We start from the raw sequence: 26,118 nt of genomic DNA, 5'->3' as shown, positions 1-26,118 counted from the left end.
AATAGCATTTTCACAGGACATTATCATCACTTTCACAGGTTGTCTGCTGGTTCACCTGTTGTAGGATGCTGTGAATGTATGCCTGGACCTCTTCTTCTGTGTCCCTCTAGAAACAGACAAATGTTTCAGATATCAAGATGAGAAAAGATTGATTTGGAAACATTGTCATTATTGATCAGCACGAGCTGGTGTACTTGAGCAAAACGGCTTTTGGCATGGCTGACCAGGCCCTGATCACCATGGCAACATCCATTCATGGCTACAGAAAGGAGTTTTTTGGGGGCCGCCACAATGAGAGAGGTGTGTGTGGAGTAACGATCAGCCTTCCTCTTCACCTTCCTCCTCTCCTGGCTGAACACTCCTCCCTAATGGAAAAATCATACAATTTCCATTCATTCAATATTGTTGAATGGCATATTTGGATTGAATATTGATGTGGTCATTTTTTAAAGTCACTCCAGAGCTCATTGTTTACAGACCAAAGATTAATTTCTTTTCAAAGAATAAAATGAAAAATAAGGACAAATCAAATGTAATCAGGAATGAGAATAACTACTATAACAGAACGTGGGTTTCTACCAAGATAATAAAGGGTAGAATTGAAAGGAAGGAAAGAATCATTTAATACAGTATAAATAAAATCACAAGAAACCTTATTCATTCTGCTTTTGCTGCTGTTCACCAGGAATGCCATGTTGTTGATTTCATTCTGAACCACAAAATTCTGCTCTTCCCATTTGAAATTCTAAAGAAAGAAAATGACAATAGAAAATGAAAATAAAAAATTAAAAGATTAAATAAGTATAATGAATTTACAAAAGAAATAAAAGTATGTGGCGGCACAGTGGCTAAGTGGTTAGCACTGTCTTATCTAGCATATGTTTTACGCAGCGGATGCCCTTCCAGCTGCAACCCATTACTGGGAAACATCTATACACACTCATTCACACACATACACTATGGACAATTTATCCCACCCAATTCACCTATACCACATGTTTTTGGACTTGTGAGGGAAACCGGAGCACCCGGAGAACCCACGCCAACATGGGGAGAACATGCAAACTCCACACAGAAACACCAACTGACTCAGCCGAGGCTTGAACCAGCGACCTTCTTGTTGTGAGGCGAACATGCTACAAACTGCGCCACCATGCAGCCCTAAAAACTTAATTTATGAAATAAAAGAATAATACATTTTTAACTTTTATTTAATGTTTACAATGCAAATCCAAATAGATCCCTTTCTTTGGCAAACAAAGCAAGTCTCTCATATAATATATCTAAAAAACAGAAAATCTTATAAAATAAATCATATGAAAATTTTAATATTACTATACACAATATTAGTGAAATTAATTTAAAACTGAATAAATATAAATTTACACAAGTAAATACATAGACTCAATGATGGGCTTAAAATCTGCAGAAATTTGCACACTCAGATTCAGAGTGGGCCTGGCTAATGGTAAATATAAATCAACTAAATTGTCCGTTGTATATGAGTGCGTGTGTGAATGAATGTTATGGGTGGTTCCCAACACTGGTTTGCAGTTGAAAGGACATCCGTTGCATAAAACATATTTTTGAATAGTTGGTGGTTCATTCCGCTGTGGCAACCTCTGAAATAGAGATTAAGCCTAAGGCAAATGAATGAATGAATGAATGAATGAATGAATGAACAAAAAATAATCTGTGTGCACTAGGGGTGATATCATTTTAAGAGTTGTTTTCACTGATATATACAGTTCATAATTAATCAAGAAATGAAAAGAGATATTGCAGTCACTAATGAATTATTAATTTACAGGCAATTTTAATTAACTGAACTGATTAAAGTAAAACAAGGCAATAAAATAATATGTAGATGGGGACAAAATAATAAATCATATTTACAATATCTATTCTTTTCTTTCATGTCATTTTTTAATGTCATTTAAGACATTTCAGCAACAAAATATTACTTTTCAGGACATTTTAAATTTAACCCAAACTCGTTTATTGATACAGGAAAAATGTTTAATTGATGATCTGATGCCTTTTTTGGGATCATGATCTACCTCAGTTTTTATTTTGTACTGTTCTCTGAGGTCCACTAATAAAGATGTCAAGTTTTTACATTAAAAAATTATTAACATTTTGAATTAATTTGACTGTTTTTTTCTGGTGTTTTGACCCCACATCAGTACACACTGTTAGAATGTGTGTAACAGACTGTAGGCTCAGAAGTAAACACCCACTGCTGTGATTGGTTATTAATGTTGCATATTAAAATGGATGAAAAGGCAGTGAAGCAGAAGTAGACATTGATCTTCTGAGGAGGCGGGGCTTATCCTGCCAGAGTAGAACATTCCATTCCATCATTATAGCAGACTGCTTTCAATATAAGCTGTTTTAAAAGTATCAACAAAGTTTTTAACTCTAAAACAAAAGATCAAGTAAATTTTGGTTTCCCAGTTCATGATCCCTTTCAGAGGCAGATATTAAAAATCAAATATCATAAATGGGCGACACGACAGCACAGCACGACGTCGCCTCACAGCAAGAAGGTCGCTGGTTCAAGTCACGGTTGGATCAGTTGGCATTTCTTTGTGGAGTTTGCATGTTTTCCCCGTGTTTATGTGGGTTTCCTCCGAGTCCTCTGGTTTCCCTCACAGTCCTAACACATGTGCTAATGGTGAACTGAATAAAATAAATTGCCTGTAGTGTATGTTTGTGAATGTGAGAGTGTATGGGTGTTCCCAGTACTGGTTTGCAGCTGGAAGGGCATCCGCTGCTTAAAACATATGTTGGATAATTTGGCAGTTCATACCACTGTGGTGTGATTTTTGTAATACTGTGACCTCCCCAATATCAAAAGATCAAGGAAATTTTGGTTTCTCAGTTCATGACCCCTTTAAAAGGTAGATATTAAATATCAAATATCATAAATGAGTGACACGATGGCTCAGCACTGTCGCCTCACAGCAAGAAGGTCGCTGGTTCAAGTCACGGTTGGATGAGTTGGCAATTCTTTGTGGAATTTGCATGTTCTCTCTGTGATTATGCGGGTTTCCTCCGAGTGCTCCCGTTTCCCAGACAGTCCAAACATATGTGCTAATGGGGAATTGAATAAATTAAATTGACTGTATTGTATGTGTGTGAATGTGAGAGTGTATGGGTGTTTCCCAGTACTGGTTGCTGCTGGAAGGGCAACCCCTGATAAATAAAGGGACTAAGCCAAAGGAAAATTAAATTAAATAAAATATCATAAATGCTCACATGAGATTTAGCCCAGAAAATGAACACTTCAGCCACAAGGGAGAAAAGCTTCTCAGCATCTGCATTCACCTCTCTCAGCCAACTCATTCTAATGAATATCAGGAATTGAACAGTGTCATAATAAATAAGTAATAAATAAGTAAACGATAAATAAAAGCAACACTGCACCTGTGTAATTTCTCACCTGTGGAGGTCTATAAAAGGAATGAGCAAAGGGTAAAACGCATAGATGTCTTGAACCAATATGGTAAACCTCTCCTGGATGTCTAACTCCTGCTCTGAGACATCGCCACGCCCCTCCATCTTCAAATGCTCCTCCTCCAGCAGCACTGACTCCGCTCTCTTCCTCAACTTTCCCATCAGAGGCAGGAAGTGGCTTTTCAGGAGGTGTGGCTCTGCCTTGTTGATAATGGGTTGACCAAATACTACAACAAATACTAGGTTAATACTTGCACTTGTGTTGTTATTTGGTGGTGAAAGAGTTGTTGTTTATCACATTAGGAACTCTGATAATTCACTCCTCTGGAGGGACTGACTTACCTGCGAGGCGTTTCATCCAAGCACTGTCTGAAGTCCCCAGGTGAGCATGTATGATGAAGAGGATGTGACCCAGCAGTGAATTAGCATGTTGGGGTGTGACTGAGGAACAGTGGCTCTTCTGGGATGCCCGGTTATCAGCTTCACCCCATCGAGACACATAACTGCACAGTAGCGGAAGCGTGACCTCTGTGACCTTCAATAAAAGGGCATGGCGAGCCGCTGACCCTGCCCCTGCCAGCTCCTCCACCTCTAAGAAAGCCTCGTGCAAATTGGGGAGGAGCTTACAGGCTTTCTCACCTAGAAAAAAAGCACATTGACATCTGTGAAGGAAAACTGCATGTGGAAGCGTGAGTGTTTGCAAGTTTTGGTGTTTTGCTGAACTTTTCTTGCCTATACCTTCATTACTCAAAGTGTCAGAGCGAGAATGAAGGTCACTCAGCTCCAAGAAACACACGGGAAAGGCTGCAGATAATGCGGCCAGACACTCCCCCAAGACCGACCTCTGCCTATCAAAACAAAGATAATGGCCGATTGACAGTTGAGCTGTAAACCTAGACATGAGCTAATAACTGTGGAAGTTTTAAAAGGAAAAAACAATCAGAATGAATTAATGTGAGGCAAACACCCAAATAGCCACAATGTGCTGAGGATGACAGATTTGTTAAAAGGTTATTTCAACCAAAATTGATTTGTTTTTACCATCATGTCATTTGAAATCAGCATTATGTTTTTGTTTTTTCTGTAGAACAGTTTTCAGTAAATCATTTATTCAGATCTTATATTAGATCAGATATTTTATTGCACAGTCCATAGTGACCATGTACAAATTATTATTATTATTTATTATTATTATTATTATTATTATTATTATTATTATTATTATTATTATTATTATTATTATTATTATTATTATTATTATTATTATAAATGGCATAAAGTGGTTTATACAAATATAACAATATATTTAATGACATCTGATATCATACACAGAATAAGTGTGAAAAAAAACTTTTTGTATTAAGGATTTTTCTTTACACTGTTGATTCTTTGTGTTCAGGCTTGGGGTCGCAAAATACAGAAAGCATGCAGAGATATTTAGAGAATCCTTCAAAAGCAAAGTACATTTTTTAAGAAAAAGAAAAAGAAAAAGATTTTTATTCACCAACTGATCCAAAATTACTTTTTTTTTATTTGATATTTATTCATCAAAGTATCTTGGGAAAAAAAGCATATAATGTTTCTACAAAATCATTAAGCGATGATGCTATTTTAATATTAACAGCAATTATAAATGTAATGTTTTGAGAATCAAATCAAGTATATTAGAGCTATTTCTGTAGGATTATGACACTAAATCAATCACTTGCATTCAAACTACACTCACAGGCCACTTTATTAGGTACAACTATCCAGCTGCTCGTTAAAGCAAATGTCTAATTAGCCAATCACATGGCAGCAACTCGATGCATTTAAGCATATAGACATTGTCAAGATGATCTGCTGCATTTCAAACAGAGCATTAGAATGTGGAAGAAAGGTAATTTAAGTGACTTTGAATGTGGCATGGTTGTTGGTGCCAGACGGGCTGGTCTTCAGTATTTTGGCTGGTCTTACAGCACTTCAGAAACTGCTGATATACTGGGATTTTCAAGTCCAACCATCTCTAGGGTTTAAAAGAGAATGATCCAAAAAAGAGAAAATATCCAGTGAGTGGCAGTTCTGTGGGTGCAAATGCCTTGTTGATGTTGAGGTCAGATGAGAATGGCCAGACTTGTTCGAGCTGATAGAAAAGCAACAGTAACTCAAATAACCACTCATTACCACTGAGGTATGCAGAAGAGCATCTCTAAATGCACAACACGTCCAACTTTGAGGCAGATAAGCTACAGCTAAGAACAGGAAACTGAGGCTACAATTCACACAGGCTCACCAAAATTGGACAATAGATGATTGTAAAACGTTGCTTGGTCTGATTAGTCTCGATTTCTGCTGCAACATTCGGATGGTAGGGTCAGAATTTGGCATCAACAACATGAAAGCACGGATCAATCCTGCCTTGTATCAGTGGTTCAGGCTGGTGGTGGTAGTGTAATGGTATGGAAGATGTTTTCTTAGCAAACTTTGGGCCCATTAGTACCAATTGAGCATCATGTCAATGTGGTGGCACCTTTGGGATGTGGTGGAACAGGAGATTTGCAATATGAATGAGCAGCTGACAAATCTGATCAATATAGACCAAAATCACTGAGGAATATTCCCAGTACCTTGTTGAATGTTTGGACAAAGGATTAAGCTAGTTATGAAGGCAAAAGTGGCTCCAACACGGTACTAGTAAGGTGTACCTAATAAAGTGGCCAGTGAGTGTATATATATTTAAACAGAAAAATAATATTTTGAAGTGTTTTGCAACAAAACTTGGATATTACATTTTTTATTAGATAATTCCTGGCTGAGAAACAATAAAGCACTTCTTTTTAGATGCATGTGATAAAGTGCAAGACCCTTTCTAAACCCTTTTAAAAGATATGTGCTATATTCAAAACTCCCCTTACTGTTTCAGTACAAGAAAAACAGCATCAGGGTTTGGAATGGCATGATGGAAAGCAAAGAGTAACAGACCTTTCAAAGAAGAAAGAATCTCTAAGAGATAGAGTGTTACCTCTCGATAAAGGTGCCGCTGCAGGTGCCAAGGATGTAAAGACTGCTGAGGATTCTGTAACAACAGGACTGCACTTCATCCACTGAAAGAAAAATACACATTATAGATTCAAAAAACAAATCTTTTCTTTCAGCGTTTTATCCGAGCGCTCTTGCATCCTTACTGATAGGCTACGATTCATCCCGACTGCGTGTGAGATTTATTCATATAATACAGTCGAATTGCAAAAGAGGAGTAAACTGTGTGAAATTCCTTCTAATGAAATGCTAATCAGTTCACAGAGCGCACAAATGTACAGTATGAATGATTCAACACATGATGCTGCTGTTCTATAAACATATTCTTATCGCAGTAAAGCCTGCTGTAGTCCCGCCGAGTGGCATAAACAGCGTTTTCTTTTGCCCGTACACTTGTGAAGATTACTGTTTATGGGAGTAATATGAGGTCATGTTCAAGAAGCAAATTCTTAGGTTACAGAGTGTGTGAAGTCTGAATGCTGTTGGACTTGTGGTGAAACAGTAAATGTTTTTTCACAGTCGGTTTCTTTAGACTTTTATACTTTTTAAAACTTTACTGAATCCACAAACTAAACCTAGAGGAAGTCGTCACCTCTTTAGAGTTCATAAAAGAGGCCTGCCTAGGCATTTTGCAATGCTTATTCCCTATTAAAATATACACCAAGACACACATGCTCTTGATCAAATATACTGTAAGAGGGTCAAACACAGGGCCCTATATATTACACTACATACTGTGCAGACAGGAAGTCAGGAGCCAGTCTAATTGGCAAAACAGAAGCAGAAAGTGATCTACTACATTTTTCCACAACCTCCATTTATTTTCCCTTCATCTGTTCATTTATCATATGACAGGCTAATCTATTCATTACTCATCCAATTAGCTGCTGCCGTTTCTTCTATGCATTTGGCCCTGTTCTGCTTACGGATCAGTCCAGCTCCGCTCTGCCTCTGGGAGTCGTGCTGGAAGAGGGCGCTGAGCACCGGGATCAGGGCAGTGGTGGTGTATGTTATGAGCTCAGTGTCAACCCTGTTCTGGGATCGGTTCAGGTCGTCTAAAGTCACGTTTTCCACCATTAACTCCAGATCCTCTGCTGCAGCTTCAAAGAATGACTCCAGTGCCCCTTTGACAGATTCACTGGTGGTTTTCATTAGCATCCTAGAGATAAACAGGCATAGACAAATTACTGATGTTTGGGGTCATTTGAATTATTTTTTTAATTTCTGCATTTTTAAGATTAAAACACAGTAATAACCAATATTATGAAATATTATTATGATTTTAAATAACTGTTTTATATTTAATAAAATGTATATTATGATACACAATTTTAATGTATAATTTATAATACAAAAAACTAAATGTATTATTATTACATTGACATATATAGATAAAATCAGAGGTCAATACTTCATTCTTCAATGTCACAAAACACATCATTCCATCATTCACATCCTATTATGCTGATTTAGAGCTCAAGAAACATTTTCAATTAAATGTAATCTTAAATACAGCTGTGCTGCTTAATGGTTTTGATAAACTTTTGTGCATTTTTATTGAGCAGTAAGCGCTTAACCGTAGGAACAGTATTGTCCTCACATAATTTTTGATCAATCTAATAAAGTTTTGCTGATTAAAAGTTAAATTAAATTAAGTGAATACTGAACAGCCTAGCAATCAGTTTCTATAGAATCATTAAAAAAAAGTTAAATAAAACTTACTTACGTACTTTCACTTGCTTAAACAAATAATGCACAATTTCAGAATCAGCTTATATAAACTATAAGAATGTCTGCAATTAACAGTTTCCTACATTTTGTGATTCATTGGTGTTTTCCATTTAGTTTCACTTTTGAAATGCACATGTGGGACTTTGATTGATTTTGAACATTTAAAACTATATAGTTTAGACGCTAATTATTTTAACATTTTTTTGAGCTTTGAAAAAATATATTGTAAAAGAAATAGCCAACATTTAGAAACAAATCCATAAACTAAAAAGGTACAGGCAGCTCATGACCTGAATTTTGTAATCTGATAATCATTTTAAAATGTTTATTGTATATATTTTTTAAATATATATGCACACACCCATATACATACATACATGCATATTTTATATATATATATATATATATATATATATATATATATATATATATATATATATATATATATATATATATATAAAATTATAATTAATGCTATATAATATAATTAATGCTGGGATGTTGTAAATTTGGGTCAAATATGGACATTTGGTGGTTAAAATTTTTAATTTAATTGAAATACATATATATAACTAACGTTGGGTTAAAACAACCCACCATTTTTAGACAAAAAAAAAATAGTAAAAATGTGTAGAAAAAATATATTTATAATTCCAAAAATTTGTTAAATTATTCTTAGTTTAGTTTCATTGATATTCATTTTGTATTTTATTTCTCAAATAAAAAGCAGACAAAAGTGTTCCACACAGTAAAAACTTTTTTTAAATACAGAAAATGTTATTTCTTGTTTATCAGTACAACAAACACATGGTGTGGTTTTCATTACCTTCCATCCAGGGACTGTGCCAAGATTTGTAGGCAGTTCACCAAAGCAAGGGCATCATTTCCTAAGAGGAAACATGGCATTGAGCTCAATGCAATCCAGCCAGTTAAAAGCACAAGCTCCTGATTTATGCTTTTGTGGAGGATGGGTTAATAAAACTAATGAGGTATGCAAGCATTCACCTCAACACGACAAGACTGGGGTGAGTGAACAATGGCAGATGAAAATGCTAAGAGAGAATGAGATGACTACAAAGTGCTTCCAAATTAAAAGGGTTTCTAGCAAAATAATCAAACGCTGCTTTTAATAAAACAAAATCACAATAAAAAAACAAGAATGAAAGGGCTATGAAAAATGACATTCATCCACCAAACCTTACCAAAGATAGAGATTCTGCGCCTGGCTAGACTTCCGAGTTTACAGAATAAACTAGGGAAAAAAACAGGAGAGAAGACAAGAGTGAGAGAAGGTATGAGGGAAATGGATGAAAAAAATCAAGATAGAGGGAACTGAAAATACATAATGACAGAGTAGCAAAGGTGAACATGGAGACACAGACATGCAATCAGCCATGTGTGTAATGTGCACACACACACACACACACACACACACATTAACTTAGCAATCTAAATGGGGACATTACATGAACTTCTGTTGTTTTATTCAGCCTGTGATCCATAATCTTAAAAAAAAAAAAAAAAAAAAAAAAAAAATATATATATATATATATATATATATATATATATATATATATATATATATATATATATATATATATATATATATATATATATGATTTTTTTTTCTCAATGTAGCAATTTTTTTAAATCAAAACATCCCAATAGATAGTTTTAGCACACTTCTCACAAATTTCAGAAAATGTATTCCTAAAATATGGGCACACACACAGACATCCGTTGATTTTAACAAGCAAATAATTTTTTTTCACTCACTATATCACAGATATGCATATTGGTGTCATTGTATATGAAGAATACAGATACAAAAAACCTCTACACTTTCTTTTTTTCTAAATGTAATTTTTTTCAGCCTCCCATGTTTTTGATCAGTTATTTTACATCAAAGGCATTAAAAGTAACTTTGATTCTTGCCATAAAAGTTAAATGAAAAATGCTCTATTTAGATGCAAATTTTAATTGGCACTTAGAGGGTTTTGAATCTGAACTCCTCATATGTAACGGACTGGGTGTGCAAAGGAGATAATGATCCAAATGCAGATTATTTAAGAATAAGAACGGTCAAAACAGAAGCAAACAACAATATCTGAGGGTAATCCACGAAGAGCAATATAAGACAGGCGAGAGGTCAGGGCAGGCAGCAAACACAACGCAGTCCAGGATACAAAAATACTCTCTGTAATGTCCATAGCAAGACTTTGCATTGTTTGTGTCTGTGTGGCTTAAACTGTCAATGTAATGTGGAACAGATGAACGGTGATGTGCAACAGCTGTAATGGAGTGATTGTTGAAAAAGAAAATGGGTAGTGTAGTCCAGGTGACTGGCAGAGTAGACTAACAAAGTGCCCTCTAGTGTGGCTCTTGGGCACTCCACCTATTAACTGTGAAGGTATATCAGCAGTTTATGTACAGAACATGCATGCATAACAATTATTTATTCCACAAATTAAAGCATCCAAATAATGGGGTGTTACCAATTGTTATCATTTTTTTTTTGCTAACTTTTTCTAGTTACGTTTAATAAACATGCATACAAACCTTTGACACTCTGAGGAATTGGTCATACCAAATTTTTTATACATGTACATCTGTGATGTTTGTGGCTAAATTTCACATGCTATTGTATTCTATGTCAACCGTTCAGCTATCCAGTAACAAAGTTTTCATACAGGCTGCATTTACACTGCAAATCTTGATGGTCAATTTCGATTTTGTGACTGTATCTGACCTTTATGCTGACCTGCTTACATCATCTTTAAAAAGTGACTCGTATCTGATTGTCTGCATTTACACAGCACACGGCAAGGAAAAAAGAGTGGGCGCTGACTGACAGCTGATAATAAAAGAGTGCTTTTTTCTCCATTCCTGTATGTAATGTGTTCACATGGTTTCATTTTTTAAAATTCTTTTTGACAAGTTGTTTTACTATATTTTATGACAGAAAAGTTCTCATTTTAGCCATCTTCGTTTAATCTAGGCCTTTTTAGACCAGTAGGCATCTTAATGTAATGCCCATGGCATGATTTATGCATGTGACATATATGTCACAGTTTTATATTAGTTTAAATAGGTTACGTGGCGGATGATGCGCTCTATCTCTCTCGCTCACCCGCTTTCTCTCTCTCTCTCTCGTTAACATGCTTAAATACTTGTGCTACATGACAATATAAACGTTTTTGGTTTGGCACTCTACTGAAATCTGTTCCGCAATGAAAGCGTCAGAGTTGACGTCATTCACTATGGTTTTTAATGATGGGCGACTCGCATTGACAGGTCTAAAATCTGATATACCTGCTTACACTGCAGACACAAAGGCACGGAATCGATTCATATTGAATAAATTTTCACATATGAACAAGACTTGAATCTGATTTGAGCAAACCGAAATCCATGTGATTTTTTTTCCTGCTTACACGTACATGGCCCATATCCCATCTGTGCTACATGGGAGAAATAGAATAGGAATCAAGTCACTTGAACCATGCAGTGTAAATGCAGCCTTACATTTATAGATTTCATTGATGCTTTTACCTGATTTTTTTATTCTTGTAGCATACGAGTGCATTCATATAATAATTCTGCTAAAAATCAAACATTATTTGTTTTTATTTAAAATTAGGATTTATGTTTATAGAATATGTTATTATTAGTTCATTCATATAATAATTCTGCTAAAAATCTAAAATTATTCTTTTTTAAGTGATGTTTTATAAACAAATTTCGGGAGGAGCACGCGCAGAAGTTTCAGTATCAAATACGTCATTGACAATTATTCTATTATCCAATCATTTCTTGACCAAACCCCTATATATACCAAAACTGTCTTACCTGCAGCATCTTACGACTTTAGCATCCCTCCACCACCCCGTCACCTCACCTCTTAAGCATTTCAATCCAGGGGAGCATTCTGGGGCTGGGCTAGATACTTCGCTCGAATCCCAATTCCTCTCTGTTTCCTGATAAGAGGAATAACTCGAGTTTGGGTGTCTTCCCCGAGCTCAGAGCCCTCTCCCGGGAAAGCATGCCAAATACGCTTTATTCTGAAACTGTTGCAAGTGTGAACTCGTGAATCTAAAATTATTCCATTTGAGGCGTCACGGTGGCGCAGTGGGTAGCACAATTGCCTCACAGCAAGAAGGTTGCTGGTTCCAGCCCTGGCTGGGTCAGTTGGCATTTCTGTGTGGTTTGCCTATTCTTCCCGTGTTCGCGTGGGTTTCCTCCGGGTGCTCCGGTTTACCCCACAGTCCAAAGACATTATACTATAGGTGAATTGAGTAAGCTAAGTTTTCCGTTGTGTATGTGTGTGAAAGAGTGTGTATGGGTGTTTCCCAGTGTTGGGTTGCGGCTGAAAGGGCATCAGCTGCATAAAAAATATATGCTGGATAAGTTGGTGGTTCATTCCTCTGTGGCGACCCCAGATTAATAAAGAGACTAAGCCGAAAAGAAAATGAATGAATGAATTTAGAATATAACACAAAGGTTTAGCCAATGTTTGTTTACCTCACAGTGAAAGCTATATTATTTAAGAAAACCTGCCCCAAATAATCACATTCAAAGATCAGTCAAATACCTCATTAATATATTTAAAGCAAATAGCAGTCAGAAAATTACCTAGTAACCATTTCTTTTTCTTTACTGGTGGACTGACAGCCATCTCTAAGGGAAGACACTGTAGTAAACATGAAGTAAAGGTGGTGATTTTTGATGTATTGATCTAGCAGTGGCAATAAAACCTAGAATGGAAAGACAAAAAGGCTTCAATACAGACAGAAAAAGATAGACAGAGAGTAAATTGCTCAAGAAATGTGGGTTTCAGATTTTTTTAGCTTTTATAGTGAAGATGTTAGAGCATGTGAATGAGATTGATGGCTGTGCTGTCAGGGAACTGCTAATCGCCTGTATTGATTTTTACATGTGAATGAAGACCCTTTAACCCGTGTTTTGTCTCAGAATTATTATGCAAAACAAACCATGACACCTAATTTAATATGAGATCAACAGTGGCCATATGGACAAACAATTTAAAAGCCATTATTACTGCAAATTTACTGATTTACTGTGGTTTAGTAAAAAGAATAGGTGAATATGCTGAGATTTTGAGTTGATTACTACATAAACGACACACAAAAATCTACATTTGCAGTGTCTTAAAGAGACTTCAAAAATCCATATACAGTAATGATTGTTTGAACATATTTGTCAAAGCAGGCATTTAAGTAAGTTTATCATTCTGACTCATTTGACTGCTTTAGTGTGATGGATGAATGTGTCATGGATTTCAGTGTGAAGTTTTGTTCCAAATGTCTGAGCTGCAGAAAATGACTAACCTTAATGAAGAAGGTTTGTTGTTCGTGAGGAACTCTTTCAGCCCTGTTAATCTTCCCTCGGGCTTGAGCATCCTCTAAAAAACGTTTAAAAAACATACATTCAATATAAGGTTTTCACATGCTTCAGAAGGTCAAACACAAATGAGACCTCATGCCTACAATTTTTTTTCAAATATATTATTTTAGCAGCTCCTAATATCACATTTTAACAGTTTTGTGCAGTATTATATTTCTCAACACAATATGTTTACCTTTACTTCAGTAAAATTCTAAGTTTTAATTTCAGTGTTTTTCCTGTCAATTAAAATGTAACAGTTAACAGAAATAAGACAGATTCATATCTCTATATATTGCACATAACATTCATCACAGATTCTATGAATACTAGTGAAATCTGAAAGCAGAGTTAAAAACTTAAAGGGCACCTCTTTTTCAAGATTTAAAATAAGTATTTTGTGTGTCCAAAATGTGTCTGTCAAAATGTTTCAGCTCAAAATGCCCATCAGATTATTTATTAGACCTTTGTGTATATTGGAATTTGAGCTTTTATGACTTTGTAGCTGTTTTTGTTGCCTGTGCCTTTAATGGAAATGATCTGGTTCTCCCTGCCCACCGTTCCCACATGAGTGTCAGAGCCAAAGAGCTCACACACAATTGCTATGATGGGTGTAGCTTCTCCTGCTATGTCTCACGCATAAGTAAGAACTTTCCCAATGATTATTTGATGTATTTGTTGTTAACGTTCATTTAAGCCTTTCTGCAATGATGAGTCACACACAATGTTGATATAAAGTTAGCACTCACTCACTTGCTACTACAGAGATATGTTAATACGCAGCTGTCAATCAATTCGGTGGGTGGGGAAACCGCATTCATATGCAGGGTTGGGCAAAAATACATTGAAATGTATTTACCAAATACCAAATACCTCAGTTTTAAGTGTATCAAATAAACTACAAAATACAGCAGCCACAAATGTATGAAACTAAATTACTGTATTTTGTATTTTGAAGATACTACAAAATGCTTTTGCAAGGGAGAATGACATTTCTCCGCAAACTTTCAATCAATAGGCATTTTTGATAAGTCCCTTGACCATTAAACTGACATTCTCTTTTATTCGAGCATAAATTTTGTACAAATTTCATACAGAAAGTTCTTGTCTTGAAAATGATCTCTTTATGTAAAAACCATGTAATGCAGATAATGAGTTGGAATATAGCACTATATCTCTTCATTGTGTTTCCATCCATTGCGTGGCCAGAGAAATCTCTTAACAGTCTTATATTTTAAAAGGGTGATATATGAAGAGGTTATTTTATTTCTTAATTTATTTTATTTTATTTTATTTATTTATTTTGTTGTTCAATAAATGTAGTTTTTTGGTTTTAATTTGGTTTTTTTAACTCTTCATATACATCCTGCTGCTGCTGTTTAACAGGGGTCTGGAGTTTTTGACCAGTCTGTATAGACTGGAGTATTATTGAATATTTGTGTCTCATATACTGTATTGTGCCACTTTGGCATCTCTTCATTAACTGTACACTGCATCTGCAGATCAGCTACTGGCATTTAAAGCGGATGATTATGTATTGTAGAAACTTTTCGTATGTTGTTTGTCTTATTTTCTTGGCATCTACATCAGCAATCGATAAAAAAACTACTATTATTTTTACAGTATACTCTTTCTCCCAAGATTTTTTTAGTTCTTCTTTAACTGGAAGAGTCCCTTAGTGAACACCAGTATACCATCTTTGGGTGTTTTATTATTCTAAACATCCTCTGCATTTCCACATGCAGCACTGAGACTGAGAATGATTATGTGATGAAGGCTCCACATCCTGTTTTTAAGGACTAATATTTTATTCCATCTCAAATTGTACACTATACTGGCATTACTGGTCTTAGCATTGTGCAGTAAACTATTTTCAATGATTGTTGACATTTGTTGCCATTTATCTGTTATTTTCCTTATGTGTGTTGCATAATTTCCATCCATACTCCAAGCATTGACCACCTTCTTAATCAATATTCTAGTCTGATCTCAAGCCTAGGCAATCAACTGAGAAAGCATCAATCTGAGGCTCCATTTTTATGATGTTACAAAGTATTTTACAGTATTTTAAAATACAAAAATACAAGACACTAAAGTATTTTGATACAAAATATTTACCCATTTTCATAAACCCTATAAAATACAAATTACAAAATACTATGTTGTATTTAAAATACGTATTTGAAATACATGTATCAGAAATACTTCCCATCCCTGCTCCTACGTAACATTGCGGTGGGCCTCAAAATGGGAGGGATTTGGATCCTATTTAAAAAAAGAGACTTATTGTGTTTATATCACCCCAATATGACTGTGGACACACTATACCTACACACAGTTCTGTCCAAACAGCTTACAAAATATGATTTTTATCATAGGTGCCCTTTAAATGTTGGTTTATGGCTAAAACTAAGCAGTAATGGCTTCAGTAGACATGGAGACTTCTGTTATGGTGATTTGTCAAACTCGACAGCTTCAGTCCACATCCGGTTTGATTACATTACAAAAACTGTTTCACTTCAGAAAAGAAAGTCGTATGAGAGTGGAAAGGCATGAGCATGTTGTCAGAATTTTCACATATTTGAGTAAACTATCCTTTTAACACCCTGTTCGGCTTAGTGAGGCCTTGCATTTATTGGGCAGTTATATAAAAAGACAGATGTGCAAACAAGCAATTGGAGCGAAGTAGAGTGGAAAAACAGGAGTGTGTGTGTGTGACTTTGATCACGTGTGTTCATGTGTGTGATTGAGAGTGTGTATGAGTGTGCGTATGAGTGTGTGTGCATTTTTGAATGTCAGTGAGTGTGTGTTTGGTTGTGTGTGTGTGTTTGTGTGTGTGTGTGTGTGTGTGTGTGTGTGTGTGTGTGTGTGTGTGTGTGTGTGCGTGCGTGCGTATGTGTTGGTGTGTGTGTCTTTGATCATGTTTGTTCATGTGTGTGTACGGTTGAGAGTGTGTATAAGTGTTTGTGTGCCTTTTTTGAATGTCAGTGAGTGTGTGTTTGGTTGTGTGCGTTGTTATGTGTGTGTGAGAGAGTATATGTGTGTGAGTATGTATGTACAGTATTGTGTGTGGTTGTGTGCATGTGTGTGTGCGTTGAGAGTTTATGCGTGTGCAAGTGTGTGCGTGATTATTTATGTGTGCACTTGTGAATGTGTGTGTATGAGTAAGTGTGTGTGTATGTATGTGTTTGTGTCTTTGAGGATGTGTGTTTGTGTGTGTGGTTGGGAGTGTGTATGAGTGTGTGTGCCTTTTTTGAATGTCAGTGAGTGTGTGTTGTTATGTGTGTGTGTGAGAGAGTATATGTTTGTGAGTATGTATGTGTGTGATTGTGTGTGTGTTGAGAGTTTGTGTGTGTAAGAGTGTGCGATTATGTATGTGTGTGTATGAGTGTGTATGAATGTGTGTGTGTGTGTACTGTATGTGTTTGTGTTTTTGATCATGTGTGTTCGTGTGTATGAGTGTGTGTGCATTTTTGAATGTCAGTGAGTGTTTGAGTTATGTGTGTGTGAGAGAGTATATATGTGTGTGTGTGTGGTTGTGTGCATGTGTTGAGTGTTTATGTGTGCAAGTGTGTGTGAGCTTGTGAATGTGTGTGTATGAGTGTGAATATGCGTGTGGTAGTGTGTGTGTTGTGTGTGTATTTGTGGGTGTGTATGTGCTTGTGAATGTGTTGTATGAGTGCATATATGTATGTGGTTGTGTGTGTGTGTGTGAGAGAGAGTTTTTGTTAGTCTGTGTGTGCAAGTGTGCGTGAGTGTATATGGGTGTGTGTGTGCGTGTGCTTGTGTATGCCTGAGTGTATGTGTGTGGTTGTGCAAGTCTAACCCAGCTCTATTGCGCTCTCCTGGGCTCGTTCAGTGAGACGGAGGGCTTGCTGGATCAGGCCGTAAGCGAAGCGGCTGGCGATCGCTGGGGAATCAGCATCTGCCACCTTTCTGTTCCTGTGCAGTGAGAATCCAGTCAGTGAAAACCAAATAGACACTTCAAAGGCATCGGCCTCATTCTAGTATCCAGTAGCAGGAAACCATCATCACCTCTTCACTGAGTAGCCATTGATGTGGAAGAACTTGAGAACATCCTGAGCTTTGTCTCTGACTCGACTCTTGTCTTTAACACTCAGAGCATCATACGGGACGAGCAGAGGATGACTGCCCCCTCCTGGACAAAAAAAAGAGTAAGATTACCAGCTGAGCAGCATTTTAGTCCTGGCAGTTTTATCATCTGTAATTAGTAAAAAAAAAAAAAGGTAAATAATAATAATAATAATAATAATTATATATATATATATATATATATATATATATATATATATATATATATATATATATATATATATATATATATATATATATATATATATATACATATATATATACATACATACATACATACATACATACATACATACATACATACACACACACACACACACACACACACACACACACACACACACACACACACACACACACACACACACACACACACACACACACATATATATATATATACATACATATATATATACATACATATATACAGTTGAAGTCAGAATTATTAGCCCCGGTTTAGATTTTTTAAAATCTTTTTTTAAATATTTCCCAAATGATGTTTAACAGAGCAAGGAAATTTTCACAGTATGTCTGATAATATTTTTTCTTCTGGAGAAAGTCTTATTTGTTTTATTTTGGCTAGAATAATAGCAGTTTAAAAATTTTTAAACACCATTTTAAGGACAAAATTATTAGCGCCTTGAAGCTATATTTTTTTCCGATAGTCTACAGAACAAACCATCATTATACAATAACTTGCCTAATTACCCTAACCTCCCTAGTTAACCTAATTAACCTAGTTAAGCCTTTAAATGTCACTTTAAGCTGTATAGAAGTGCCTTGAAAAATATCTAGTCAAATATTATTTACTGACATCACGGCAAAGATTAAGTAAATCAGTTATTAGAAATGAGTTATTAAAACTATTATGATTATAAATGTGTTGAAAAAATCTTCTCTCCGTTAAACAGAAATTGGGGAAAAAAATAAACAGGGGGGCTAATAATACAGGAAGCTAATATTTCGGACTTCAACTGTGTATATACAGTTAAAGTGAATTATACTAGTTATACTTTCTCCAGAAAAAAAAATATTATCAGACATACTGTGAAAATTCCCTTGCTCTGTTAAACATACTTTGGGAAATATTTAAAAAAGAAAGAAAATTTCAAAAGGGGGCTGATAATTCTGACTTCAACTGTGTGTGTGTATATATATATTTAACAGATATATTTATTAAAATAATATTTTAGTCACCAAACATATTTAGAAATTGAAAGAAAATACTATTAAATTCAAGCAAAATATTGCAAAAAAATGATTAAAAACTACAAATTTCAACTAAATTTTAAAACTTTTTTGCTTCTCTTGATTTTTTCCTCTTTTAAATTTGTATTTAATATTTTTCTCTACCATATAAATTTGGGTGAACTAGTTTTTGGACCGTTCTCGTAAGTTACTTTGTTAGATAAGCTCCAGATTTGGCTTCAGTACTGACTAATCTAATGTATATGCACAAATATAATATTGTATAGCTTCATATTGAAAATATGAATTTAAAAGAGAGATTTGTGAGGGGTGTTCTTATACTGTATATACTGAGCATTGTATTTTGGAATTACAAGTCACTATAGGTCAGATACTAGTATAAATAAATTACTGCTAATCAGTTTATTTCAGATGTGCTGTTAGTTTGAAAGTACTATTTATCTGAAGAGTAAATATAGATAGAGATTTCTCTTTTAATCAAATGAATCAAAATACAGTAATAACATACCTTTTTGTGAGATAAACTTTAAAAACGCAGTCTATACTTATGGCAAAATTCATACTTCCAACAAAGGCCTCCAAAATTTGAACTGTTGATACAACTCTTGAATGAAACAATGCTATTGGAACAATATACATACTACTTAAGAAAGAAAGGGGATGTCTTTCAAAAAATATGCATGCCTCTATTGAACCTTCGACTCTCTAAACACCTCAGATGTATTTTCATAAGTGTTACTTTACTCAATCACAGCAGAACTTTATAGGATTTTTGTTACTATTCTTCGGTTTACTGGTATCCTTGTTTTTTGCCCTTTTTGTTTTTGTTTGTACGTTCATTAAAATGGCAGCACGGTGGCGCAGTGGATAGCACTGTCGCCTCACAGTAGGAGGGTCGCTGGTTCGAGTCTCAGTTGGCATTTCTGTGTGGAGTTGGCATGTTCTCCCCGAATATGAAAATATCCCTTTTCAAAATGGGGTGTACTCAATTATGCTGAGCACTGTACTGTATGTAGGTTTATGAAAATGTATTTCTTTACATTTGTTTTTGTTTTGGTTTTTTAAATATTTTTTAAACAATTTTTTGGATAATTTCTTGCTACATTTTGTATGCATTCATTCATTTATGATCATTGTTTTTATCATTTTGATTTGCCATTTTAAATGCGTGTTATGTGTGTTCAGGGCTGGAGCAAGTTGAACTGAAGCTCTAAGCAAAGGACTATCACGCCGCCCTCAACCAGTGTTGCTAGATGTGTGTTTGTATTTTATCAACATTATAAATATAAATTTTTATCAAATTAATGCATGTTTGCTCAATAAAAGAATATATATTTTTTTACTTTAGTTACACGCATTCTTTATTATATGCCTGTACTGTGTGTATCCACACCTCAACCCTGTCTTGCTATTCTTGCTTCACTGTAAGACGCAGGTGGCTGCAGAAAGCCTAATTGAATTTACAGTATGATCTCTCACAGTGGCCGTCTGTAACACACACCTTTACTCTCCAGCTCCTGCAGTTTCCTGGCTGTCCAGATGTGATGATAATTCTCAGCCAGCCGCTCCGCCATTGCCTTCAACACCAGATTGAAAGTGCAGTTATTTTTAATCCTGTTAACGTACGGAGCCGGCTGGCAGTATTAATGAGGCAATTCCTAAAAGGACTTCTAAAATATGCTCTGCTATTTGTATTCTAAATTACAGCTAGTTTATCTGCACTGTAAAAGCAATCAATCAATGACTGCACAAAGTAATCAGTGGTTAACAAGGGAATATCCCCTTTAGGCTCTGATGGACTGGATTCATACTGTAAAATTAAAATGACTGCTTACATACTGATCCCAGGTCAGAGTGACGCTGCTGGTGTCCACAGGCTTTGGACTGAACGTGGAGGCTCCTTCAAAAGACAGCTATTAACAGACAAAACAAGTTATGTTCCCTGCTGAAACACAATGCATTGGTTCTGGTTTGATATCTTAGCACAGCAGTCTGTTTTGAATGCGTCCCGTGTTCTGTGAATGAGCAATGTTTTTTAAAAAGCCTAAGAGCTGTTAATCCAGTCTTGGCGAACACGCAAGGCCTATTCTGAATCCCAATCACGGAATACTAGTGTGTAATACAAAACAGCTGTCACTACAATTTATGCAGAAATAATTTGCTTCAACATATAGTTGTTGAAGTGGAAAAAAACAGTATTTCACTACTAAAATGATAAAACATATGGTGTGAAAATGGATGTGATCATAGTGTCATAGTGTAAATACTGTAATTTCCAGATGACAGCATGTGATGTTCTATTCGCAGGTTTTCACTTTCTGTCATTTAATTTTTTTTATGCAAATGGAAATATTTTGATTAGAATTTTCGATTCAGCTAAAAACTTCATATTATTTATGATATTATTAACTAACAACATAATACAATTGATTTATAGTGTTTTGGTCTTTGAGTAAAAAAGCAACAATACTGAGTTCTGAGGATTTTTAAATAATAATACTAATAATTCCTTACATTTATATTGCACTTTTCTGGACACTCAAAGCACTTTACACATTGGGGGAAATCTCCTCATCCACCACCAGTGTACAGCACCCACATGGATGACACGACGGCAGCTATATTGCATCAGACCAGGGGTGGGGGGTGGGGGGCTGATAATATTGACCTTCACTTTTTATTATTATAAGCTGCTTTTATTATTATAAGCAGCCAATCTAAAATAAATAGGACTTTATCCAAAAGAAAAAAGATTATTATAATAAATAATATGAAAATGCGCTTGCTCTGTTAAACAGCACTTGGGAGATACATTCAAAAAAAATAAAAATGTCAAAATTCAAAGATTAATGGACATAATAAAAACTTTTTTTTTTAAAAGTAACTTTTACCTTGCCAGACTGTGAGATCCTCCTTGCTGGGTTGTGAATGCCGTGTGATTCCCCCTCGTTAGTCCTCTCAATGGTCCAGCCTAAGACCAACATGCATTTCACCGTCTCTTTAATGACCCCTCGATAACATTCTTTATCCTAAAACAGAGAGCAAGCTGATTTTGTAGCAATAAACTGCATGTGAGCTTTCTTCATTCCATACAGCATACTAAAGTATTATTATTTGTAATGTATTTACATTTTACATGTATTCTGGTTAAGGGCTACCTTTTCAGACAGAGCTCTGTAAGGTTTTAAGAGTGGATGAACTTTAGAGCTCTCAGAAAGCTGTTCTCCATGAACCCAACCATTACCAAACTGGGAAAGAACCATCAAACATAGTATTTAAGATCGTATTACTGGCTGTCATCCTTAGGTAAACTCTTTTAGTAAGAAACTGTTTACCTTTTCCATTGACCATTTCTCGTGTGTATGCTCAGCATATTTGTTCACCACAAACTCAAGGCATTCTGGGATTGTCACACTAAAAATGCATGAGAAAACTGGATTATTATGTATTACATTTCAAGCAATTCACACTACACTTTTCTCAAAAGGATAAAGTGGATTTCTGAGATCAGTGTTCATGGTCCATTAAATTGAACTCATGTGTTTATTAGCCCTTTACTTTAAGGTGTCCAGGGGTTGAGGACAAAAGCGTCTCTCTGAATCTATCACTGAGTGTCTCTCTCTTCCGCCGGTGCAACTCAGGTCAAGGTGGTCAGGAGGAATCGCTCCAGCAACTGCACTGAGACACCCAAGAGCCAGTTTGAACAGGTCTGCGTCATAAGACTGCGGACGAGAAAAAAAAACACATTTTAACTGCGCAACGTCAGGTCAAGTTTGAACTGTTTTGCATTACATTTAACAGAAATCTTATGCTAAAAAAGGGAATTAATATTATTAAAGAGCACCTATTTTACCCCTTTTTTTTCAAGATTTAAGATAAGTTTTTTGTGTCTCCAGAATTTGTCTGTAAAGTTTTCGCTCAAAACACCCATTAGATTATTTATTATACCTTTTATAATATTGGATTTTTTTGCCTTGAAAAGAATGTAGCTGTTTTTGAAGCCTGTGCCTTTAATGCTAGTTCTCCCCAACCACCATTCCCACGTGTCCCACTGTCAGAGTGTGCCTCAAGCTCCACCTCAGCTGCGTCAGATAAACAGCACTGTGACAGACATGAAGGAAGCAGATCTCATGTATCTTTGTGAGAAATGCTACAATAAGAACTTTCCCAATGATTATTTGATGTATTTGTTGTGAAGTTAATTCAAGCCTTTCTGCAATGAGTCACAGGCAATGTCGTTACAAAGTTCACACACACACACACACAGCAGACACACAGCAAGCGTGTTTAATTTTGCACAGTTTTTGCACGCAAATGTGACATGATACATGGTAATATACACTGCTGTGTGGACATCCGTTATGTTATTGTACAAAATAAACCAGGATTGAACCGTCTTCTTTTATAATTGTACTGGCACGAGGCTGTGGTGACAAAGTAAAGACGGTAAAATCGCTGTAATTCATTACAAACATGCAGTTTTAAAAACACTTTAAACTTGTAAAACTCATTCTTGATCATATTTGATGAAGATTGATGACCACAGCGAGCTGAACTGATCTTTTAATCCCAGTTGCTTTGTGCACGTCCTGTCTTGTTGATATGATTATATGCGTTACTACAGAGACATGTTTATACGTTCAATCAATTGTCTGGGCAGGGAAACCGCACTCCTATGTCACCTTGGGGCGGGCCTCAAAACGGGAGAGATTTGAATACTATTTTAACATCAGGAATGGACACATGACTGTGGACACATTATACTTACACACAGTCCTGTCCAAACAGCTTACAAAAGATGATTTTCATCATAGGTGCCTTTTAATATAATTACACTTTTTAAAAAATGCTTACAATCGATTTGTGTTAGGACAAAATGAAGGAATTAAGTTAACTTATTAGTTTGAACTAATTTAAGTGGATTAAACATAAAACACTTAAAATCCCTCAAGAACATCATTTTTTAAGTGTATCATTATCATGATCATTATTATTATTTTATAACAACTATTAAAAATATATATAAATATCTAAAAATAACTATAAATATTTAATATATAACTATATATATTAAATATATTTAAAAAAAGCAGGGGCAAATAATTTATAACATTCTCATTCCAAACCAGGAAGAATATTTGGTATCCGGTGGATACAGCACTTGCGGAGACTTATTTTTGAGGAGTAATTTGTCATTACTGTGAACAAATTCACTGAAACCACTGTTATCTTGAGCTGATCATGAACAAACCTCACTGTGCTGTGAATCAAATTACATATTTATACAATTATAATGCAATCTTTGTGATTTGATATTGCGTTCCCAGGCAATTTTAGAATGAATAAAAAACATTAAAAAAAGTATTCTCTAACGCTGATTTTTTTGGGCTTTGGTGTTCATTTTAGCCCCGGGTTACATGGTCTTTGTGTAATAAACCAAATATAATTAAAGCGATTTCTGGTTTTTCTCACTTTTTTGGCAAGAGCACTGAATACCCCCCAAAACAGCCTCCTGGTCAGACAAAGTTCTTCCTCTGAGGCGGAGCCAAAGCCACCACATCCATCACTCCGACAGTAGTACTTCCTGCTCTGCTCATAATGATTGGTCAACAGCTGCAATTAGAAGAGATCACAGTGATAAGTACAAGGAAAAAATCTATTAGCTCTGCTTTTAATGAATAATTTTAATAAATTTAATGAATGCTTTGCTTTGCTTTTTTGACCTTAAGTGGCATTTTGGAATTTTCCGGAAGCTGCGGGACGTCAAACACAAGATTACGCAGCAGAGACTGCAACATGGAGGGCTTCAGCTTTCTGTGGGAATAAAGTTGCATATGAAAAATAATTATAATAAATAATTATTAAACAGAACCATGCAATATAGAATTGGTTTTTCGTGTCCACACAAACATGAGAATTTTTAAAACGGCACTTTTTTTCTACGCTGTTTGTCCACACGAAAACAAAGTATCGGGTGACTGAAACCAAAATTTTCTGAAAACTCTGCCAGCATGAAGATTTACTGAAAGTTTTCGCCTCATGATGTTAGCGAGTTTTCTCCTTTCTGATTGGCCAACACGGCTGGGTTCTGCACATCAAATTCGGCTACTCTGCACATTCACAGCAAACACATTGCGTATTCTGTGACATTCACACTGTATTTGCATTAACTTGTATGCAGTTTACTTGCAAAAAAACACACGTTCATCTCTCTGACACTTGCACCATTATGCACATTTTAATCAGAGACATTTTATAATTTTTACCATATTAAAAAATAAAAAAACATTATGCATTTATAAAGTGTGCTTCACACAGGTGAGTGGGCTTGTCAAACCATCTATAAAAACTCTCTCTAGCTCTTTTTCTCTCTCTCTCCCCATCAAAAAACCCTTCCCCCTCCCTACCAGTGTTGAGTAAGTTACTTTAAAAGGTAATAGATTACAAATTACTGACTATAATTTGAAAATTGTAATCCGATTACATAACTAATTACTTCATGTAAAAATTAATCAGATACTTGTTACTTTTAAAACATACAGTTACTTTTAAAACATATAAAATATACCTATAAAAATACAAAATAAACTGCAGCTCTTTCAGTAATTTAATTTTCACTGAGAAGTATTACAATGGGTTGTACAACGGCTTGACATATTCAAACTACTTAAAGAGTTCACCCAAAATTATAAATTCTCTCATCATTCACTTGTTCCAAACCTGTTTGTCTTTTTTTAATACAAAAGAAGAAAACTGGATGCCTGTAACCATTGACATCCATGGTATGAAAAAAGCACTGCAGCATTTGGGTGTTCTGTGTTTGTCTGAGGTAATTAGTCTACCTAAATGTGTATATTCCAGTATGAAGCTGATCGGTAAGTTTTCAACTGTATGCTCACAATATGCACTCCCAATATGTGTGTGTAAAAGACACGGTATGATTCTCTTCACATTCAGAAGATACCTTCACTCCCGATCCTGCACAAAAATCCAATTTAGCGTGTTTAGGCTGAATTGGCTCCTTGTGTTTTTGGGTGTGGTTTTGTCCTCCTTGGTGACAAGTATGGAACAAGTTGCTGGTCAAGTTAAAAGTAGTTGAAAGTTCGACTGCATTTCACAACAATATTTTTGTTTTTACGCTCAATGAAATCAAAGTAATGTCTGTATTTCCACTTGAAGAAGTAG

The 26,118-nt window shown here is 35.4% G+C and overlaps 1 protein-coding gene across 1 annotated transcript in view; it reads right to left on the bottom strand.

Annotated features, from left to right (window-relative positions):
• Positions 1-26,118, bottom strand: part of ryr2b (ryanodine receptor 2b (cardiac)) — a 103,780-nt gene that overhangs the window by 34,693 nt on the left and 42,969 nt on the right. Inside the window, 23 exon segments of the mRNA XM_056477285.1 lie at positions 56-106; positions 195-365; positions 653-745; positions 3,262-3,349; positions 3,446-3,686; positions 3,802-4,098; positions 4,198-4,307; positions 6,461-6,542; positions 7,404-7,636; positions 9,035-9,095; positions 9,411-9,460; positions 12,841-12,962; positions 13,557-13,630; positions 17,438-17,553; positions 17,647-17,770; positions 20,435-20,510; positions 20,769-20,846; positions 21,825-21,962; positions 22,092-22,181; positions 22,269-22,347; positions 22,492-22,655; positions 24,406-24,546; positions 24,657-24,747. Of these exon segments, the coding sequence (XP_056333260.1) occupies positions 56-106; positions 195-365; positions 653-745; positions 3,262-3,349; positions 3,446-3,686; positions 3,802-4,098; positions 4,198-4,307; positions 6,461-6,542; positions 7,404-7,636; positions 9,035-9,095; positions 9,411-9,460; positions 12,841-12,962; positions 13,557-13,630; positions 17,438-17,553; positions 17,647-17,770; positions 20,435-20,510; positions 20,769-20,846; positions 21,825-21,962; positions 22,092-22,181; positions 22,269-22,347; positions 22,492-22,655; positions 24,406-24,546; positions 24,657-24,747 (2,770 nt within the window).

The sequence above is a fragment of the Danio aesculapii genome, chromosome 17 (assembly GCF_903798145.1).
Source record: "Danio aesculapii chromosome 17, fDanAes4.1, whole genome shotgun sequence".
In the NCBI taxonomy this organism is placed as follows: Eukaryota; Metazoa; Chordata; class Actinopteri; order Cypriniformes; family Danionidae; genus Danio; species Danio aesculapii.
This window is presented reverse-complemented; position numbering and strand designations above follow the sequence as displayed.